The sequence below is a fragment of the Syngnathoides biaculeatus genome, chromosome 13 (assembly GCF_019802595.1).
Source record: "Syngnathoides biaculeatus isolate LvHL_M chromosome 13, ASM1980259v1, whole genome shotgun sequence".
In the NCBI taxonomy this organism is placed as follows: domain Eukaryota; kingdom Metazoa; phylum Chordata; class Actinopteri; order Syngnathiformes; family Syngnathidae; genus Syngnathoides; species Syngnathoides biaculeatus.
The window spans coordinates 19,832,133-19,855,756 of NC_084652.1; the positions used below are offsets into that span (position 1 = coordinate 19,832,133).

A 23,624-nucleotide genomic window follows, 5' to 3' on the forward strand; every position below is an offset into this window, starting at 1 on the left:
AAGCTGTTTGTTGAAGGCTTGCATTTCTATGCTCCTTTTACACCACAGGTGTCAAACTCATAGCCCTGGAGCCAGATCCGGCCTGCCACACGATTGTATGTGGCCCGCAGAGGCAAATCTATTGTGTCAACTTCCATGTTTTTTTTTAAAACTCTTTACAAAAAGTCAAAATTGTCATATATCATAAATGATCATGTTTAGGTATTACAAGTGTTTTTTATTTTTTGTTTTTTTTTACTAAACACCAATAATTGTTGAAAAACCCATTAGCCTTCCAAAAATAGTTCATAAATTACATGCGTAAATATGATGAGGCGATTAAATATTTTTATGGTTTCACAGTCATAATGGCCTTCTGAGGGAAATCATAAATCATACAATGTGGCCCATGACAGAATGATTTTGAGACCCCTGTTTTACACCTTTGTCTTGTAAATACTATTTATAGCACTCCTACAGGATTATAGGCTGTGTTATCCCAAGATCAGGAGACAAAATAATGATTGATTGCTTCTGCAAGCAGTGGCCCGATAACTACTACACGTTTAATTATAGCACTGGGAATTTCGACAGGGAAACACACAATTTTGAGACTGCTGCTTGGAAATGCTGCAAGTATGTTTTCACAAGCAAAAACCCCCTTTTTACTGCATGGTAGTCAGCCAAGTTGGAAGCAGTTTGACTAACAGCGGGCATTAGAGTTGGCAGTATTTGACTTCAACACTAGGTATCAACCCAGATTAGCTATTTGGAATTCTTGGGCATCGCATTTTTAGAGCCTAATGGCTAATGGCAGCACTTTCTGAAAACTGAGATATCAGTCTTTCTTGTTTCTGCTATTACCTCCCAAGCCATTGGTGCTTTTCCTTCACAGCCTAAGGCCTATTACAGGGCATAGATTATTTTACTAGTGCTTTCTTAGAGCAATGGAGGCGGTGGGAGGGGGGCATGAGAACAACCAGATCAGATAAAGCTACTGCGTTCAAGGGATTCAAAAAGTTGGTGGAGCAGTGGTCCAAATTAAATCCAAAAGCTGTTGGAGCAATCATTAGAAAATGGAAGAAGCTAAACATGACGGTCAATCTCAGAGTGGAGCCTCATGCAAGATATCACCTCGTGTGGTCTCAATGGAAGGAATCAGCCCAGGACTACACGGCAGGACTAAGTCAATGACCTGAAAAGCGCTCGGACCACTGTTTCCAAGGTGACTTGGTAAAACACAAAGATATCATGGTTTAAAATCACGCATGGCACAGAAGGTTCCTCTGCTTAAGACAGCACATGTCAAGGCCCGTCTTAAGTTTGCCAATGATAATTTGGGTGATACAGAGGAGTTATAGGAGAAAGTTTTGTGGTCAGAGATCAAAATTGAACATTTTGATCATAATTCCACCAACTGTGTTTGGAGGAAGACGAATGATGAGTTCCATCCCAAGAACACCATCCCTACTGTGAAGCATGGGGGTGGCATCATGCTTTGGGGGTGTTTTTCGGCACATGGGACTGCACTGCATGAGAGAATGACCGTGGCCATGTATTGTGAGATTTTGGGGAACAACCTCTTTCCCTCATTCAGAGCGTTGAAGATGGATCGTGGCTGGGTCCTTCAATGTGACAATGACCCGAAGCACACAGCCAGGAAAACCAAGGAGTGGCTCCGTAAGAAGCATATCAAGGTTCTGGCATCGCCTAACCTGTCTCCAGACCTAAACCCAATAGAAAATCTTTGGAGGGAGCTGAAACCCCATGTTTCTCAGCAACAGCCCAGAAACCTGACTGATCTAGAGAAGATCTGAGTGGAGGAGTGGGTCAAAATATCCTCCTGCAGTGTGTGCAAACCTGGTGAACAACTACAGGAAATGTTTGACCTCTCTAATTGCAAACAAAGGCTACTGTACCAAATATTAACATTGTTTTTCTCAGGTGTTCAAATACTTATTTGCAGCTGTATCACACAAAAAAAAAATCGTTAAAAAAATCATACATTGTGATTTCTGGATTTTTCTTTTTAGATTATCTCTCTCCCAGTGGACATGCACCTACGATGAAAATTTCAGAACCCTCCATGATTTCTAAGTGGGAATGCTGCAGTGTGGGAAAGGCTATCCAACCAAAGGGTTGCACCCTTAGAGGGGGTTTGGTTCCCTTAAAAACACTACAGGTCATTGTCATCAATGTCAACACAGTGGATAAGGTGAAGCTATGAGCAAGAGGATGTTGTGGTCATCACTGATGTCATTTATAAATGTGCACATGTCTATCCAACATTGGATCAGTGAGTCACTACAGAAGCGTGTGTGCTGGCAGAGATGTGCTGTTATACCTATGGTGTGGCTGAATTGATTCATATCAATCAAGGGAGGATTTTTGACAGAGCTCTGTTGAAATAGGACTGCCATTTATGTGGCTTGTAGAAAAATAAGACAATGCTGTACCAACCTTAAGAATAGCCAATGTGAGAGATTTATCGGACGTGGCATGACGTATTGTTATTGGTTGCTGTGTCAATTATGAATCACCATACGTTACTGTATGTGTGGGTATCTGTGGGTCTTAATAGATGGTGGATGCTAACCTAGTGGTTGCATCCAATCTTAAATTGTCTTGACATTTTGTCCTCTTTGTTCAAAGTGAACCTGAGGATGTGGTGCGATAGTTGAGTGTAGAATAGTTGTTTTATACAGTTTTGGCCACTGTAATACGTTTAACTACAACATAACAGCCTTGTTCAAAGGTCTTGCCATTTGCTCACCAAATGACTAAAGAAAATGTTAATATTATTCCATATATAGAGACAACCAAAAATACATATTTAAAGACAAAATAATGGTCAGTTTATTTTCTTTGCAAAGAAGTCTGATAACAAATATGGTGATGGGCAGTACAGAATCTCAATAAAGGGCTAAGAGGAGGTTTCAAACCCAAGTCTTCAATCCCAGGGTTGAAGATGGGAGCAGTGCATGCATGACCACAAAGCACCTTGGGAAGGACAGAGGAGGAGCACAGGTTTTCCCCTCTTCACACCTCACATTATGCAAGGGTGAGTTGCGAGCTATTCCACGGAGCAGATCGCTGTGCACAGTAAGTGAGGCGCAAACTTTGACGTTTTCTTTCTCTCTGCGGTTCTGCCCTCGTTTTTTTCGTCTACATTTTAGCTCAGCCCATCACTGCAAAATGACATGACTGGCATCAGGTTCGACTTCTCTATTGCATGTTTGTTGTCCTGACATCACAACCCTCTTTCACTACTCACAGTGCACAGGCACAAACTAATATCACCTGAGCCACGGACGATCTATGTTCTATCTTTAAAGGCAATAATCAAATCTAATTTGCAGAAATGTAGAATTACATTGCATCATAAAAAATGATTACATTTATTGCACTTGCATGTAGATTAAGGAAAGCAAGGTCCTAAATGCTGCACTCTGTGGATTTCTACATGATGGGAAATTACACTAACAAAATATTGTCAAATCAATACTTGATTGGCTCATAACAATGTCAAATGAGCACTGATATTCATTAAATTGTCCTTTAAAAGGCAATCATTTCTGCTACATTATTTCATGTAATTTGACAGTTCATGTGTACCATGGAGTATGTTTCATTTGGAAAAAGAAATGTCAAAAGCAATCTTTGCAATCTTAATTGCACTTTCATGACTGCTTTGATTAGATTTGTGCACTCTGGTGTGAATGAATAATATGTGCAACTGTCAAGCTTCTTTGAGTGGTTTGAAACGTCTTATATATGTGGTATGCATAATTATTATTATTTCAACTCGGTAATTTTAAAAGAGTAATATGACAAAAGCCTTTAATCAGGTCCCATCTTAATTCAATCGATGATGTAGAAATAGAAAATCAAGAAAAGGATGAGGACATAAAAGAGACTTGTGAGGTGGACTGTGGATGAATGCTGTGAAGTTTGCCACCATTGAGGACCTTGGATGATGTATGATTAGGCTGAATTGCATCATCTTAAATTGCACAGTTGAACGCACTAATTCAAATTTATATATTTAAACTCAATGCAATTACCATATCTGGAACAGGAGCTCAGGAATACATTCAAGATACAGATAGACTTTTTTTTTTTTTTTTTGCAAGTCTAGTCCAAACACATGCTTTGTGATTTTCTTTAACAATTTTTTCTAAACTAAGTTTGTTTGAAATTGGGTTAGGATTTACTGGTCATCATTTCAACAACAAATGCAGGTATATTCTTTTTTTCTATGGAAGTAGCTGTTGTGAGGTTAACTGTAATTCAAAGCAAAGCAAAAGATTATTTTTTTATATAGCCCATTTCATACACAGGGAAACTCAATGTGCATTTGAGTTCAAAGAAATGAAACATATAAAACGGGGAAAACAATTAAAAATAAAGATAAAAACGACAATAAAAATATACGAGAATGAAAAATAAAAGTACAATAAAAAACGGCGTACAGTGCAAGAATTTATTTAAATTATTTATTAAAAACTGGAAATACTCTAGAAAGCATGAGAAAAAAGAGGGGAGTTCAATCTGGATTTGAAAACACTCACACCTGGGTATGTATCCAGATCCTTAACCATTTATTGATTTATAGACCAATAGCACAACTTTAAAATCTATTCTAAAGCTGACCGGAAGCCAGTTTAAGGACTTTAGAATTGGAGTTATAGGCTTTGTTCTGTTCAAAACTTTTGCACTTTTTGGAGAGCCCAGTCAGAAGACCATTACAGCATGGATGACCTTTTCCTGGCCTGCTTGACATATACAAGCCTTCACTCTAGATATCCTCTTAGAGTGGTAAAAGACGGTTTTTGTGATTGATTTGATATGACTTTTGAAGGCTAGGTCGGAATATAGCAGAACACCAAGGTTGTGGATTTGGTCTTTGATTTTTAAATATAGTGAGTCCAAGTATTTACAGAAATTCTCTTTTCTTTATTGTCAAAAACAATGATCTCAGTTTTGTTGTGGTTTAGTTGAAGGAAATTTTGGCTCATCCAGTTATTCATCTGCTTTAAACAGTGACACAAGACCTCAATTGAACTGTAGTGATCTAGAGACACTGGTAATTCAGCCTCCATCCAGGTACTTTCAAGAAAAAGTTGATACTAAATAAACCTCCAATTCCATCCAAAACAATTGGAACAGTGATGCCAATTCATTTATCCTTGATAAGATATATTTAGGTGTTGACTGAGACAGGAGATTCACGTTCCCACATTTATTCTAAGGTGCTGAAGCTTATCCCAGCTATCATTGGGCGAGAAGCAGGGTACACCATGAACTGGTTACCAGCCAGTTGTAGGGCACATAGAAACAAACAAACATTCACACTCACATTCACACCTCTGGGCACTTTACTGTCTTGAATTAACTGTCTGTGCATATTATTGGATTGTGAGAGGAAATCAAACTACCCGTAGAAAACCCACAGAGGCACAAAGAGAACATGAAAATGCAACCCAGGCAGAAGACATCGGAGTGAAATTGTATTTTAAGTCTCAGAATCTTCAGAAATGTGAGGCAGATGTTTCAACCAGTCAGTCATCATGCCACGAGTGTCCATTGTTCTTTATTCTTCTGTACATTTGTGTTCCTGACTGTCTCTGCTGCTCTGTCTTGTTCCCATCTTTTCCCAAATGGCCCTAAACACAAGCGAAACTCGTGCACTCAGCATTTAGTCTCGATTTAGCAGCAACATAAAAGAAAAATAATCAAGATTCCTTCACACCAGATGACAATTTGTTGTAGGATGTGTTGAGAAGGATTTTTTTACTGTTTTCAGTAGAGAATAAAGTTTGTTTGATGTGGAAAGATTTTAATAGTGTAAGATGACGAAATAGACCCTTTTTTCCCCTGCCCTCATGTAATTTTACCAGTATCGATAAAGATATTTTATGTTTGTTTTTAATGTACAGCACACAAGGCCTAATATTGCCCTTATTATATCTACTAAAACTGCTTGAGTAGTTAATCACACAATTAGTCACTCCAAGTCTCACTGACTCAGTGATGTGACGTACCAGCAGAAATATGAATGTGTTGTGTAAAATTTGGAAACGCTAGGGAATTTGTCTGATTTGTTACTCCCTAACTGTGAACCTGCCTTGCGGAACTCTGCACGCATGCCGAGTGCACGCTCACAACATGAAAGATACACGAAGACACAAGGATGTTTGAAATTGAGAGAGTGGCTGCAGGAGAGGCGCAGATGGGTGAAGAAATAAACAATCGTTTGTTCATTTGCTTGCCCATCTGTGCCACACGCAACTCATAGAGATGCTTGATCAGATTTTGACAAATGTGGGAGTAATGCATCCCACTTGTACGCGAGTAATTTTAACATTTTTATTAGCTGACAGCAAGCCTTCAGAGCCAATAGAAATGTTATTATTGTCAGATACTGAACTGATCACATGAAAAATGCATTGTGAAGTCTGGCCAGGAGGGGACGGGGGAGTGAGAGGTAGAACACCTCTGGGGAATAAATATAAATCATTTGTAATAGCTTTTCTACCATTGAAATACAAATATTTTTCTATAAAACAAGACACTTTGTCCAGTATTTTTTTTCATTTTATTTGAGGATAAAATAAAACTCTCACAATCTACACATACATTCTTACCACATCCCAGAGCAATATTTTTGAGAAGGTAAGAAATGAAAGCTGTGTGGACTCATTCACTGGTGCCCTCTATGGATGCAAAAAGCCTGTGGTAACGTGAGTAACTAGTATTGCAGTCTTATTTGACTCGTGGGAAAAAGGCCAGGGGAGGCCAGAGTGCACTCACATACACACGTGCCGGCATTTATTCAGTAACCCCCACAAAGATGGGGGGTTTTACACTTTTTTAGTGTATAAGTGTCACTGATGGTGTAGTGGTACACACGGCAGACTTTGGTGTGGGCATCGTGGGATCAATTCCCACTCAGTGATGGTGTTGAAATATGCCCTCTGACAGACTGCCAACCAGTTCAGGGTGTAGTACACCTCTCACCCGAAGCTAACTGGGATAGCCTCCGGCTCTCCTGTGAGGATAAGGGGATTGGATAATGGATGGTTTACTAGTATTTCAGGTCAACAAAAAACGTCCCGTTCATTTCTATGAATGCATATTTGTTCTCCTGGAACAAACAAGCTTCCTCCCCCTGTCTTTGAAACATTGTTATTAATGTCACTGAGGGTTTGCTCATGTCTCCTGGGAGGGGAGGAAAGGCGTTGTTATTGGAGGGGATGGTGAGACCGTCACCTTTTACGAATGGGCCTGTCAGTCATCGGGAGTCTGGTGAATAGCAGGTGATTTCGATGCCAAGGACGGCTACTATTATCTGCATGAATAAGGCATGCCGTTATATCCATCCTGGATTTCTTGATTTGCTCTACCTTGTGTGTCTTGATCTCACACTTTAATTAACAGTGCATCCTTATCTCCATTCAAAGCATCAGAGAACGTCTTGTCTCCTCTTGTTTCAATCGCTGTATTGATCACCAGAAGGTTCATAGTTGGGTTTTTTTCCTCTACATGTGGAGAAAATTATTTTTAAAGTTTTTGAAAACTCAATGAGTGAGTTCATGAATCACACAAACGCGGCATAGGTAAATGTCCTCCTGTTGCGGACGTCCCTCCTCAGCTGACACTGACAGCAGTGCTGCTGCACCTGCCAAAAGCGTCTAGTTCTTGCTGTTGTTGGTTTTGCACATTTGGGGTCACAGCGAAAAGGGTTCAAACCTTTGGTAGATTTGATCAAAACTGTTGTTTTTTGTTTTTTTCATCACCTTCTGCCCTCCACTTCACAACAGTGGCAACAAATTTGCTTTGCTATCTAAATTAAATATGCACATACACAGGTAAAACAAGGAATAGTCCATTGCATGAGAAGGGAGAGGCAAGCAGTTGAAATAGTTATGATGGATTAAGCATTTCTGTATTTGTGATTTGAAGCATGTGAATGCAAACTAAAACTGTGCTAATTATTGTTCATACTAATAATAATTATTATTATGGTTATGGGCGGCACGGTGGAACGGCTCTAAAGCGGTGGCTTCACAGTTCTGAGGACCTGGGTTCAATACCGGCCTCACCTGTGTGGAGTTTGCATGTTCTCTCCGTGCCTTTGTGGGTTTTCTTCTTCCACATCGCAAAAACATGCAACGTTAATTGGAGACTCTAAATTGCTACCAAGTGTGATCGTGCTGAGTGTGACTGTCGTCTGTTTCCATGTGCCCTGTGATTGGCTGGCAACCGGGTTAGGGTGGACCCCGCAACCTGCATGATGATAGCTGGGATAGGCTCCAGCACTCCCGCGCCACGTGTGAGGATAAGCGGCTAAGAAAATGGATGGATGTTGTTTTTCTCTATTTTGTATCGGTTTGACAATTCTATTGCTATCTGGACCACTTTGAGAGTCCACTCTGTGAAACATACTGCATGAATAAATGTACTTAGCTACTTTAACACATATCTTGCAAAAAATGGCATTTTAATGTTCTCTTCAATTGTTTTTTTTTACAGGAACACCAGGTCCAACACCTTCCCTTCATCATGCCTGCCATTGTCAATCTCCTTTTCAATGTTGTGTCAACTAACACCACCATCTCCTTTAATGTGGTGTTGCCGCTAGTCAGCCTGGTGTCCCTCATGATGGGGTTAGGGGGTCACCTTCTCATGTGTTTGGCTCTGGTGACGAACCGTCGCAGCTGGAAAAAGCCAGGTGCCATCCTCCTGCTGAACCTGAGTCTGGCAGACATTTGTGCTCTGCTCACCTTGCCCTGTGTGCTTCTGAGTGCTAGTTTCCAGGACTGGCAGTTTAGGGGTAACACCTGCAACATGCTGGGCTTTATGACTTCCATTACAGTGGGGGTGGAAATTTTCAGCCTCTCTACTTTGTCTGTGTTTCGTTTCTATATTGTTGCACCAGGGACAAAAAAACCTGTGAACTTGACATATGTGTGAGTACCCATGAGTAAAAATGGATTGGAAGCTATTGAATATCTTTTTTTTTTTTTTTTTTTTTTTCAGAAATCAAACTAAGGGTGCTTGCACTGAAGAATACTTTGGTCCAATATTCTCCACTTCATTTCCAGAGAGGCATGTTGATTCCCGGGGCCAACACTTTCCCAATCGGAAAGCATTCGTCCTTGGGTGGCATTGACAGCCGCAATTGTTGAAAGTCTGATATCACACTATCTTCATTCACACAATCCACCACTGAATTTGGATAACCCCATCATCCCCTCTGCACTGCACTTTTCACCCATCCTCCCCAGCCCCTAGGTGCAGTTAATTCCCCCTGATGTGTTCTGCGACCAATTCCAAACAAACGTGACACATGTGGTGAGAAAGATATTCAACCTGAACTAATCCGGTTTGCCACATACGGTATAATTATTGACGTTACAACAAGTATAGTGCTCAAAGCCTCCACAGAGAAGACAGCTTTTTGCTTTTGCAATTTTGTTCTCTAAGTATTAATGTAATTTCACTTACTTCTCATTCCCAGAAGCGTGTGTTGTCACATGATTGTGGCAGTCCATTTTGTTTTTTTTTTTGTTTTTTTCACAAGGCACAAACTAATTTTACACACCCACTAAATGTTTGAGTGAAAGCACCCTTAATCTTTTTTTTTTTTTTTTACAGCCAACATGAATGTTCTCTTATTGCCTTCCACACGTTATCAATTGTAGTGGCTATTTGGCTCGTGCCATTAGCCATGGCTTTACCCAAGGTCACCTACATCAACTTTGATGGTGGTTTCACATGGTCAGCAGGGCGAGATGAGTGGTTGTTCTTTCTGGTCCCGGCCTTCCTCGTTTATTATATTGGCCCTCTCATTTGTATTGCCATCAACTGTGACCTCATCATCTCCCACCTCCATTACTACAGGGGGTCTTCAGCTGCACACAGGCGAAACAAAAAGGCAACTGCTCTACTAATTACTTCAACTGTAGTTTTTGCTATAAGCTGGTTGCCATACTATGCGCTCCAGTTTAACGTTTTGTCTCCTTATATTCATTCTGTAGCTTCTCCCTATAGCAGATTTGTCCATAGGTTTTCCTCAACTTCATCTCCATCATATTTCTTAATCACAACATCTGGGCCGAGTGTTGAAAAAAAGACAAATGTGTCCCTGCTATGGGAACTGTCATCTTTGGCCGCCATATTGTTGGTGTGTCTCGCACCATGCTGGAACCCGGCACTTTATTTTCTCTTATCACGGCCTTATCAGCTCTGTGCCCTGCTGCCTTCCATCTTCAGTGAGCATCCGATGGAGAAAAGGAAACTCGCACAACGATGGGGAATCACACCTGTTCTCTTCACTCCCTCACATCACCAACACTCTCCTGTACTCGCTCACAAAACTTGTACTGAATTGATAAAAGTCAGGAGGCAATGTGACAGCCTATTCACGGCAAGAAATTGAATACAAGTACATGAATTATGAGATGGAGTAACCACATGCATGGCCATGCCTGCATCCTCTTTGCTGTGTGCCTTATTGCAGTAAAAGTGTAAAATTATTAAAATTGCAAGATGTTTGATAGATAACAGGTCCATTAACAAAATGCATTGCTTGCCATAAAAACAAATACCTGAATCATTAAGTGACAGACCTCAGTAGCTCTCTTGGGTTGAGAGCAAACACGAAATGATGAAATGACACAGCACCATAGAGCTCAAGGTAAACAAATGTTACACATTGTGCAGCAATTTAAATTTCCAATAGCAATCAATAAAGAACATGAAAAGTAAAAAAAAGTGTCTACCCCCACTGTAGGACAACTACATGTATTATTTTAATGCTGTATATAAAGTTCATGTTGCCTAAGCCCTGCAAAGCATTCAAAGTTTGTATTCTCGATACAACTGGAAAGGCAGAAGTTAGTTCTACCCTTTTAAAACTGCTCAGAATGCACCAAACCAAAACTCATCCCGTATGTAAGGCACGCAATGATGACCAAAAAGGTTAATTGTTATGCATATTTTTATATTAACAGATGAAATAAAGTACATCAAAATAACTCAGTATAAGTTCTTTTGTGAATTAAGTATGAACTGTACAAAGAGCAATGTAAATGCAAATCACACTGATGTTTATTATTATTAACATTCTAGTCAGCACTTAATTGTTTCAGTTTTGAGATAATATAAAATAAAATATCATGAAATTTTTATAGTTATAGCTATACAATAAAAATAACATAAACCCCATGACATATGACTCTATTTTAGACTCGTGAATCATAGTTAAATTTCAATTTTTACAAAGTTCTAGAAGTACTGTAATACTTTGTCTTTAAACTACTGTACCACATCATAATACTGTACAATACTCCTCATACTTGTGGCAAATTCAGCTATTTGCAGATTGTAAAGTGAGAAAACGTCAGAATTGCTTTATTTCTTGGCAAAAACTGTAAGGAAAAAAAAACTCCTAGACGAATTCTTTCGACAGGGAAACTTGAAGGCTATTGTGTGTGTGTAGGTGAAAATTCTCGCTCACACAAACACAAATCTCGCGGCAGTGGTTTTAGGTATTCAATTGATAGTGTGGTGAGAGTTGATGAAATGGCAGTGGCAATATCTACGTTGGGTTGCGAGAGTGTCGCACAACTAGCAGTTAATATGGTATCAAAATCTGTGCGGAATGTGACTAAACAGTTTGTGTTCTCATTGTGTATATGCAGAAGTTAAAAAATTCAAAGCAGCGGCCCATAAAGCCGTGGACTTTCCCAACTGACACGCAAGCAAGGAGTGGCTGGGCACTCTCGATATCCTCGATGTACACAAATCTTGCGCTTTACTGTGGAATCAAATGTTTTTTTTTTATTTTACACTGACTGCACCACTTCATAATTCCTGAACTTCATCTTTAGAATCTTTGGCATGTATGTAAAGGTCATGTATGTTTTGTATTCGTGTGCTTAGCTGTAAATTGTCGGCTCGACCTTTGAGTATGCAACAATGTTTGAACATTATTATATTAAAGTGTTGTGCGATCATAGTTTGTGATAGATTGATGGATTAAACTGTTACTTTAGCTGTTATTATCATTGTTGGCCATTATCATTAATGCCTGTGAATAGCAACGGTTCACTGTATTATTATTAAATTAAAAACTTCCTGCCATCATGTTAAAACATGTTATAGCGGTGGCTTGGATCTTTCTTTCTTTCTTTGTTTTTTTTTTTTTTTTTTGATCGACCAAACATACAGCTTACATTTACAAATTCAGGTCACTGATCTCCAAATAGATTACTTCACATCCCATCTGAACAGCCAATTTTCAGTAACTGGCTGAGCCCACACAGACCAACATGAGCCACCAAAGCAAAGAACTCTCAACAGAATGTTTGAACAGCCTTCCCAGAGCTATTGTAAAAAGGTGTCTGATAAGTATAAATACACAAAACGTGTACGCAGCATGAATACATATGCGGGTACCTAAAGGTCCCCCCCTGTCTGACTATGCATTGTCTAACACAGTCTTGTAGCTTCATTACTGAGCCTTAAAAGACCCAAAATGCAGGAACACATGGGAGAGGCAGAGTTCTCCCTGTCTCTTCTCTGTAAAACACTTGACCACACCAGAATGTAAATTCAATTCCATCTTAACAACCTTATGAACGGCGAACAGCTCAGTTTGATGGTAAGACTTGAAAGCAGAGTGAGTATGAAAGAACAATCTCACACGAAGAAATAATCAAATCAGATGAAAGCTGTAGAAAATTAATTTTTAAATTGGAGCACATCAAATTTCAGGTGATAGCTCACATATCTTTGAGTGCAGGGCAGATCATGCAGCTGTCTTTGGCCCTCTGAATGTAAAATAACTTATTTCATTAGTTTTTATCCTTTGGCTTCACTCAATCTTGCACAAGTGTATTGCTGCCAGACCAAAAAAAAAAAAAAAAAAAGGTCGCTATCACATTATAATGTGGCCCCATAGTTCAGTGGTTAGGCCATTGGTTTTGTAAACCAGGGGCCGTGAGTTTGTTTCTCACTGGAGCCTCCACTCCCCAAGAAAGGTCAGGAAGGGCAGCCGGTGTAAAAATTGTGCCAAGCAAATATGAGCCTTCATCTGAGATGACACGCTGTGGCGACCCCTAACGGGACAAGCCGTAAGAAAGTATGTATCACGTTATATGAAATTCTACGTTAATTATTACGTTATGAAATTCATTTCATCTTATAATGTGAAACTTTCATGTTATAACATGATATGTTCTACGTTATAATGTGATTCGTTTCACGTTATAACGTGGAAAATAACAAATGAATTTCGCCCCTCTTTACCCCACCACCCAAAAGGCAATGACTTCCGGTTCCACTACATGTTCTACTACTTTACTACATGTTCTTGCTCCATGCATAAGAGGCAATCTTCGGGTATACCACGACTCAATAAAAGGCTCACCAAATTCATGTTTTGTGCAACTATCAATGAGAGTCCACTTCTAGCTGTGTTTTCCTGTATGGCACCCTGGAAGGATGTGAGTGACCACAGTTGGCGTCAACTTGTTTGCGACAACTTTTCAGGTTATAATGTTGAACTCATTAGGTTTTACTGTGATATGTTTTATGTTATAATATAGTAAATTACATGTTATAACTTGGTTCATTTCCCGTTATAACATGAAACATTTCATTTTATAATGTGAAATGAATTATAACATGAAATGATTCACATTATAACAAGTAATTAACCACATTATAACATGAAACATATCACGTTATAACATGTTAGCAACCTTTTTTTCGTGTGGCAGCAATACACTTGTGTACAGTCTCTCTCTCTCTCTCTCTCTATGAAAACAAAATTCAAAAATAATTGTTAGTACAACTATTGATGAAGTGAGAGTAAAAAAAAAAGCTTTTGGAAACAAAAACAGGCTTGTACAATATAATATCAGTGTTATTAATAAATACAGCAATCTGAAATGTTGGTACAGATTTTAGCAAGAATCAGAGAAGCTGAATAAAATAGCTTGCTTCGCCGGCCACATAATACACTGTGAAAGGCTAGATGTGGCCCCTAAGCCTTGAGTTTGACATCGGTGATTTGTTTTCAATTAACCTACCATACATGTTTTGGGGATTTGGGACCAAACCAGAGTACCCATAGAAAACCCACCTAGGTGAGACTGGATTTTAACCCAGGTCCTCAGAAATGTGAAGCATATGTGCTTTATAATGGTCATCATTTGTGGCTTCATAAAAAGAACGGTGCAGTGGGAGAAAGCTAAAGAGAATGACGATAATTTCAGTATTTTAAAGCCCTTAAGATGAAAGAATACTGTAATAGACGTCACTCAGCTTCCAGGCATCTTGGCTTGGCAGCCATATTTTAGGTCTTTGTTGCCTTTTTGACCCTCTAATATGTCCCAGAATGCACTGCAGCACATTCCAGTAACCAGAGCCTCATTAGGTCTTTCTCATGGCCGTAGTGACTAATGAGGGCGCTTCTCCATCAGCTGTGTGATGATCCTTTGGTGCCCTCTGAAAGGGACCAGTGCATTCTGACATCCTGACGAGAGATAATTAAGCCTTCTGCAGATTAGTGAGGCATTTTAATATATGTCACACTAACCAGGGGTCCATTCATATTTTTTTTCCTCGTTGCCAAGTTAAGTGTCTACTGAGGCTTTAGCTTGCTGCTTTATTTCAGAATACAGAGGGATTAGACATCCCAGAGCAGCATGAGCTGGAAAGTGAACCTGGAAACAAGAATAAAGATTCCAGTGGTGCTTATAATAATGGAAGGGGTCTACCCATTATTCAGAAATTTTGGGAATACAATGAGTCTTTAAAACTCAGTCACAAATGAACACTTGACTTTTATAAATTGCAGAATAAGACCAATTGTTTTTGAACCATCTGAACTGCCTCAAGGTGTTCATACAACCTAACAGTATTGATTCAGAAATTGGACCTCAGTCTGCCCATTCACATTCTAACTTGACTACGGGTCATGTCGCTCCTGCACTTGAATTGATTGAGTCAAGAGACATTATGACATTTAAAGGAGCATTATTTTAATATTTTTTTTTCATTGATTTATTCTTGGGCGGCACGGAGAATCAGCTGGTAAAGTGTTGGCCTCACAGTTCTGAGGACCCAGGTTCGATCCCGGCCCCACCTGTGTGGAGTTTGCATGTTCTCCCCGTGCCTGCATGGGTTTTCTCCGGGCACTCCGGTTTCCTCCCACATCCCAAAAACTTGCAACATTAATTGGACACTCTAAATTGCCCCAAGGTGTGATTGTGAGCGTGGCTGTTTGTCTCGATGTGCCCTGCGATTGGCTGGCAACCAGTTCAGGGTGTACCCCGCCTCCTGCTCGTTGACAGCTCGGATAGGCTCCAGCACTCCCTGCGACCCTTGTGAGGATAAGCGGAAAAGAAAATGGATGGATGGATTTATTCTTACATAGAAGAAGAAAGAAGGGATCATGGGCTAATCAAAGTCACAGACAGCAATGATTTACCACTGTTGAAATTGTTTGTGGATCAACTATGGACTGTATGAAACAAAGTACTGTACAGTAAATTGACAAAAAGAGTTGTGAGTAGGCAGCTGTGCTGTGAATGGGTCAAAGTGAAGGGATTTTGGGTGAATGAGAATCATAGGAGTCACTGATGGTGTACTGGCACACATGCCTGACTTATGTGCAGACAGCATTGAATCGATTCCTGCTCAGTGATGGTTTCGATATGTGCCGTCTGACTGACTGACTGAGCTGTGCAGGGTGTAGTCTGCCTTTTGCCGGAAGTTTGCTGGGAGAGGCTCTAGGACTCCCGCAACCCTTGTGAGGATAAGTGGCTTGGAAAAGGGAAAAATTGCATGAAAGTGATGATAACATGGATGAGGTGTTGGAGAAGAACTTTAAAGTTATGAATTTGTTAAGCAATGACAAATGACTCTTTTCTGAGTCTGGTTAGGCTTAGTTACATCTTAAAAAAAAACGTGACATAAATGTTCTGAAAGTGTTAAGGAATGGGAACCAATTTGTAAAGATATGGAGAAAAGAGAGAAAACGTAGGATGAAGGAGGTAGGAAAAATACTGTACAGGACATCAAGTACATATTAATAAACGGGGAAGCCATTCAAGGCAAGGAATGAACGAGTAGTGTGCAATACTCCAGCACTGTCCTGCAACAACAGCACTTAAATACTCTGTAGCAGGCGGGAGTCGCTGGAAACAACAATCGCTGACAAAACCGACAAGGCAGCAGGACAAACAGCCACAAAAAATACTGTGACTGCTACACTGTACATCAAAAATTCATTTTCACATAATAATTGAAAATGACCAAAAATAGGTAACCCAAAAGCTTTGATGACGAACATGATTAACGGATATTAAAGTGGTTTTAGTAATCCAGTAACAATCCCTACCATTGGCATTGTCTTAATCACTTTTGTTGTATGTGGGTTATGCTTCTAATCCCCCATTTACAAAGAATTATTAACGGAATAATACTGTCAGGCTGACAGTTAATACAACAAATCCAGTAGTGGCAAATACAGTATTTAAGTTTGTCCTCTCTTCTGCTAGTGTAAATGAAAGAAGTTGTTGCATTGCATTGTGTTTTGATCTTCTGAGATGCACACTTTTGGCTTGTATCAGAGCTTATTATTGAGTTTATTATTTGGAGCTGTCACTCCCATTGATACTTTTCCCTTACTTGCTTTAGCAGAGTGATATATTAAATGTAGATATATGCTTTCAAAATTCACCTTTCTTTGAATAGACAACAACAGGAAGCCTCTCCTGTATGATTAGTAGACTGAGACCAAAACCTTGCTTGAGTTGTATGGCCAGAGGATATGAGTGGATTCATTGGGGTTCAGGTGGTGCTGTGTTATTTCTTTGGCTCTTGTGTCAACTATGACTCTGACTCTTAGATACTATAGCTATAAGCCTTTGTGTGTCTGTGTCTGCATGTGTGTGTAAAAGGTTAAACGGGTAGACAGGTTACATAATGCCTGTCTATTTCACAACTCTTTTATGCCCACATTTGTTTTCTTAAATGTGTATTCAGTTTTCCAAATATTTTCTAAACCTCAACATATTACTCGTCTATATAGTTTATAATATCTATAAAGTCTAGTCTATAACTATAGTCTAAAGCCGTAGAAATGATTTTGGACTTCAGGAGACATCTTTAACCACAGCTACCCCTCACCCTTGTGCGTCAAGGCCTTCAAGTTCTTGGGAATTACAGTCACACAGGACCTGAAGTGGGAGACGAACATATTTGGACATTTAATCAGATTCTGATTCTGGTATTACATATAGAGATCAAGATGTAAGTATATATCTATATTCTGTAAAATAAATTGCTTAAAGTTGAGATACAGAGATGATTTCTGATAAAGCTATTGTCCTTGGAGGATTGTCACAATTTACTAGCACCCAACACATTCAATCTTTTTTTTTTACACCTTCATCTTCCATCTTACGCATCTACATCTTACACCCTGAATAGCTGGATATAATATATTCACCCCATTGGGAAATCAAATAACATTGTGGATTTATTCCAATATGCTCACTCACAATGCTTTCTTGAGTGGTATTCTTTTTTTAGTTCAACCTATCCAGTTGAAATAGAGTGAGAGGCAGGGAGTGCTGGAGCCTATCCCAGCTGTCAACGGGCAGGAGGCGGAGTACACCCTGAACTGGTTGCCAGCCAATCGCAGGGCACATGGAAATAGACAACAGTTGCACTCATAATCACAACTGGGGGCAATTTACAGTGTCCAATTAATGTTGCATGTTTTTGGGATGTGGTAGGAAACTGGAGTGCCTGGAGGAACCGCACACAGGCACGGGGAGAACATGTCAACTCCACACAGGCGGGGCTGGGATCGAACATGGGTCCTCAGAACTGTGAGGCCAACACTTTACCAGCTGATCCACCGTTCCTCTTTATTTCTTTATGTATTTATTCTGTTATTTATTTATTTGTTTGTTTGTTTTTCTTCTACGGCAAGATCTCTTTCTTTTTAAACATTCCCTGCTGGTACGTCACTTTGGCTCCCTCTGCCGGTCATTTTATTTATTTTATTTTATTTTTTCTCAGGTCTGGGAGGAAAGGGAGCTCGAGCGAGAGAGAGATAGATAGATAGATAGATAGATAGATAGATAGATAGAGAGAGAGAGAGAGAGAGAGAGAGAGAGAGAGAGAGAGAGAGAAGAGAGAGAGAGAGAGAGAGGTGGGGGGAGTGGGAGACAGGTAGAATATTAGAAGAGGTGGGGATGTATTCGCTCGTTGGATCACGTTAAAAAAAAAAGGTCACCTAATAAGAGATGTGATGGATTGCCGCTGGCTTTCTGTCACCTCCATCATTTTATTCCACTCGGAGAAGCAGGTGCTGTAGGTCCTGCAGCCCACTACAACCTTTCCCATCTAACCTCTCCCTCCATGCACCGCGCCTCTCTATCCAGCCGCCGGATTTACGTGCCGTAGTCAGAAGAAAGACAGATTATGATAACTGAAACGTGGAGCTGTTTGTTATTGCCCCGCGTGCAGACGCCGAAGTGCTTGTGATACCGAGACTGCATTTAAGCACAGATGACTTGAACCGGCCACTACACGCGAGGTTGAAACTACTGCGCTTGTTCCCTCCAGAGCTCATTCTTGCCGACCATGGCTGACCAGGTAAGGCGACACCTTTTATTTTCTACCAACTCGCCCCTTCCCCTATTCTCACGCACGTACAGATATATGTGTACGTGTTTACGTATATATGTGTATGGATAGGCAATACTGTATATTGTATCCCTACCTGTGTCTCTCTTTGTGTGGCAAACTACAATTTATTGTGTGCATCTCCAGCTTCACTCATGTGCATGCTTACAAAAGTATTCACCAGTGGCATTACAGTCCACTGTTTTGCTTTGATCAGTCCAAATGAATCAGGATTAGCCATGCTAATTTATTCTGCATTCCGTCTCTAGTCTTTAAGAAACTCCAGAGCTGCCTTTCACAGAGATACAGCTTTCTGTGTAACAGCAGTAGCAGCACAAAAACATTGGCTGGAGAATTAAATTTGCATCACGCACTGTTGTTTGCCCTAGTTTCTCTCCAGCCTGCAGAGAGAAGCAGATTAACCCCTGACAACTGGCTCAGCCTGCAGTCAGGGTTACCTCAGCGTGCACGTATGGCTCCCCTGAGCCTGCTGACAATGGAGGCCATGCTTAATTGATTAGCTCTTTCAATTAACCTAATTGAGCTTGCTGAAGTAAGCCTCTTCACGTAAAAAAAATACTACTACAGTACAGTTGTACATGCATTATGCATAGTAGTATAGTATCATGTAGTACACCAAATTATATTATAGTTTACAAATTTACCATAAAGATAAATATACTTTACTCAAATTACCACACATTCATATGCTATTTTTATTTATATTTAGTATATGTTTACGTATAATATTATTGTATCCTGCAATAGTCTTCTATGCTTTTCACTGAAAATTGATTCAATGCATTCCTTTTCCATGCAATACCGACTACTATATACAGTTTTGCCTTTACTCTAAGTATATTGCAAAACATGCCCCTGCAGGCATGTGCACATAAAGACCCCAAATGGTGCTCAAGCATATGCCTTTATATATTCATTCAGTCATTCATTTTCTTAGCCGCTTATCCTCACGAGGATCGCGGGAGTGCTGGAGCCTGTCCCAGCTGTCAACGGGTAGGAGGCAGGCTATACCCTGAACTGGCAGGGGACATAGAAACATACAACCAGTCGTACTCACAATCACACCTAGGGGCAATTTAGAGTCTCCAGTTAATGCATGTTTTTGGGATGTGGGAGTAAACTGGAGTGCCCGCAGAAAAGACCACGTAGACATGGGGAGACGATGCAAACTCCACACAGACGGAGCGGGATTGAACCCAGAACCTCAGAACTATGAGACCAACGCTTTTACGACTGACCCACCGTGCCGTCCCTTCATATATATGCAGTATATATATTTATATATATATATTGGGGGTTATTCAGAGGCACTTTGAATGGTGCCAGATGTGTGCTGATCCCCAGTGAACATGAGTTGCACATGTGATTGCATAATTCTGAACACAAACACATCCGCGTTGTAAGAGGATTTGTGCACTTCTGCGACCACATTATCACATTTGTATATATCTAATTTTTTGTCAGTTGAGATGTAAAGATTCTAGATTAATTATAGCAAAACAAAGCAAAGTAGAGTATAGGGAAGAAACAGTTTTAAAATTATTCATTTTTGCAAACCACAAATGGTGTATACCACCACTTTAACAGGGGTGTGAAGATTATTCATATCTACTAGAGCTTCCCTTCAGAGGCCTCGTAGCTCAGTGGTTAGAGCACTGGTTAGGTAAACCAGGGGTTGTGGGTTCGTATCCCACTGGGGCCACCACTCCCTTAGCAGGGTTGCGTCAGGAAGTGCATCCGGCGTTAAAATTGTGCCAAACATATATGTGCGTTTCATATGAGATGACATGCTGTGGCGACATCGAAAGAAACTTGTACTAGAGCTTCCCTTCACTTCCTTTGTTAATAATTGTTTCCTTGAGTGTGTTTATTGTGTTAACAAAAATGAATACATTCGTTAAGTGTACATTTTTTTCTGAGTAAAATGAATATTTTTGGTGAGGCTTGCCTTTTCTTTGTGTTGTGTACCTGCCTCCAAAAATGTCTGTGCACATACATGGCCTTTCACATTTTACACCGTTATCACATCCTTTATTATTTAACGTTACACATCACGTTACGAATCAATACACATAATTAAATGTGTCAAGATGTGTTTCCCAATGCTTTAAGATGCTGTGGTATACAAAAATAGAACTTGTGCCGTAAATAAAAACAATTCATTCTTGATGTGCAAAAATCTTTGTTCACACTTTGTGAGGAAGGTGTTGATTTACGATTGCTAGTGTATGAGGAAAAGAAATAAACTCCATTTCGTTTCATTCCCTCTAATTAAGAGTCACTATAGTACTTGGCTTTGTGCAACAGGCAAATGTTGTGTCACACACACTCTGCAAGTGTAGGACTTCTTTGTAGGACAAAGATTGATTTTTGCGTAAATATTGATCAGCATCTCCTTTGCCTGACCTCCTGGAGGCTGCAAGATGTTTTTATGTTTGCATTCTATCAGTCAAGGTATAATTTTGAAATACTGGACAGTAGGTTGTTCTTTTTTTTTTTTTTTTTACTAACCAAGGCTTGGCATTACCACATGTTTTGATTTTGTAACTTCTCTCTCACTGCAATCGAATCAAGATTAGCCCATCAACCTACACATCTCGAATCAGTATTTTTCTGTCACGCCTTTGTGTTTTCTTCTTTGTGCCCTCATCAGCACTTGTTTCTTGTCTTGATCTCCCCTCTCCTTATCAACCCGCTGTTGCCATTATTTCTCCCTCGCCTACATTCATCATTCCTCTTCTGTGGGATTTTACATAAAGAAAAACAGTACATACAATAAAATGAGAGAGATAACACTTTACTGTAACATGTACGCCTGTAAATGAAAGTAAACACTGCCTCTTGCATGCTTTTTTTTCTTTTTTCAAACTGTCTAGTACAGTATGTTTCTGACCACGGCACCCCCTCTCCGACGAGGAAGCACACCCCTTCCTGTCAAGCACCAGCTGCGGAGAGAAGAGGCTGTATCTGAGGACTGTGATTGGATCCCAGGATTGGAGGAACCTGGTACATTGCCTATCAGTGACACAACATTGCCTCGTGACGAATCCTTCTGTCAAACGTCAGCACCCCAGCCAGCCTACCACAGTCATGGAGGTGTGCTGAAGATTGTGCTACTGGGACAGAATGGCGTGGGGAAGTCGTCACTGGCCTTGTCACTGGCTGGCCAGTCGGACCGATCCCTCTCTGTAGACTCTGAGACCCAAGCATGTGGTAATTGCTGATTTTGCATACATGGAATGGGAGTTCTCTCATCAGTCACAGCTTGAATTGCGTTCTGAAAGGATTTGTTGAGAAATTGCAGGTTTGGGGGAAATCCCATTGAAGTCACACCATTTGCCAATTTTAGCCTCAAAAACTGACTAAAGAAATAACTATTCAGAGGCTTCTCATGTTTCGAGACGTCATCCAATTATTTAGTGTTGTAGTTCAAAATGTTCAAACTTAAACTATTGTATAGTGGCTAGGAAACGCACTAAAAGACTTTCATAAAGCCAGAGCGTATTGGCTTTTTCAAACTATATTCTGTTGAAACGTCAACCGGTGAACTAATATTTTAGTTTAGATATTGTAACTTCCCCACTACTCATCTAACTCAGCTAATTTCTGTACAAACAATCTCATTTGACTACAAATAAAAACTGTGAGTATGTGGATAAACTCTTCAATTTTCATTCTGGTGAAAATGTTGAAATCCGATCCTTATCACATGACTTTATTTAGTCACTATAACTGTCTGTCAAAATGCAATATTAATAATCAGTTCTCAACCAGCCATGTATTGAACCTCTCCATCACTGTCACTGACAGGCACCTACCCTTTGCACAGTGCTCAAAATCACAGCATAAAGCATTTATCACTGTGAACAACTTGGTTTCTTAATGCTTGATAAATGAACAGAAACGTCTGATTCGTTAATACACGGGTTATTGATTTGGCTTTCCTCCTGCAAATGTGTTTTGGAGTGTTAACACCTACTCTGTACATCCAACATCAAAGAAAAGAAGCAATTGTCATCAATTGGCACTTTGTGATATTTGGTGCAACTTTATGTCAGATTAATGAGTGAATTAACACTTTATGAATTTAAACATGTCTTGAATGAGTAATTACCATTTCAAGACAGCACTGGTTAACATTTGATCATTTCCTGTATCTAGTTTTACTCTCCTTTCTGTAACAAGGGACAAAGAAACAACAATGGCAAACTCAGAAGAATGTCTGGTTCAACAAATGGACCTATTGTAAATGACCAAATGATACGTTTAATAATGCTTCAAAATCAATCGAGATGGTGGCGACGTAGGTGGTATGCGGAACTAGGAGGAACAGTGAATACGTCATCACAGCAAAACAATGGCCAATCACGAGGCTTTCCCCTTGCGACACCTTTTTTTTTTTAATTTGTGGACAACAAGCTACACAGAGTTGCTGTGCTGGGCAATGCCTAAGTCACATGATGCAATGCAGGCATTTTCAGCCATGCGACCGTGGGAGTATAAAGTGGCCTTAAAAATTTGCCGCACATGTAAATGTGAGTGTGAGTGGTTGGTTGTCTATGTGCCCTTTGATTGGCTAGCAACCAGTTAAGGGTGTACCCAGGAGTGAGCTGAGCTCAAGCAAGCCCGTGACCTGAGTGAGGATAAACGGTAGGGGAAATGGATTGAGAAATAAAAACAGAAACACTTAGTCTTTAAAGCACCTTGTCACAATAGCAGTAGTATTATAATTATCCATTCATTTCTGAACCACTCATCCTCACAAGAGTCACAGGAGTGCTGCACAATCATACCTAGGGGCGAGTTAGAGTCTCCAATTAATGCATGTTTTTGGGATATGCAAGGAAATCCATGCAGCCATGGGGAGAACATGCAAACTCCACACAGGCAGGTTGAGATTTGAACCC

The 23,624-nt window shown here is 40.0% G+C and overlaps 1 protein-coding gene across 1 annotated transcript in view; it reads left to right on the forward strand.

Annotated features, from left to right (window-relative positions):
* Positions 1 to 18,600: 18,600 nt before the first annotated feature.
* Positions 18,601 to 23,624, forward strand: part of rem2 (RAS (RAD and GEM)-like GTP binding 2) — a 38,473-nt gene continuing 33,449 nt past the window's right edge. The window contains exons 1-2 of the mRNA XM_061839477.1: positions 18,601 to 18,666; positions 21,594 to 21,930. Of these exons, the coding sequence (XP_061695461.1) occupies positions 18,655 to 18,666; positions 21,594 to 21,930 (349 nt within the window). The 5' untranslated portion in view covers positions 18,601 to 18,654. The remainder of the gene's footprint in view (positions 18,667 to 21,593; positions 21,931 to 23,624) is intronic.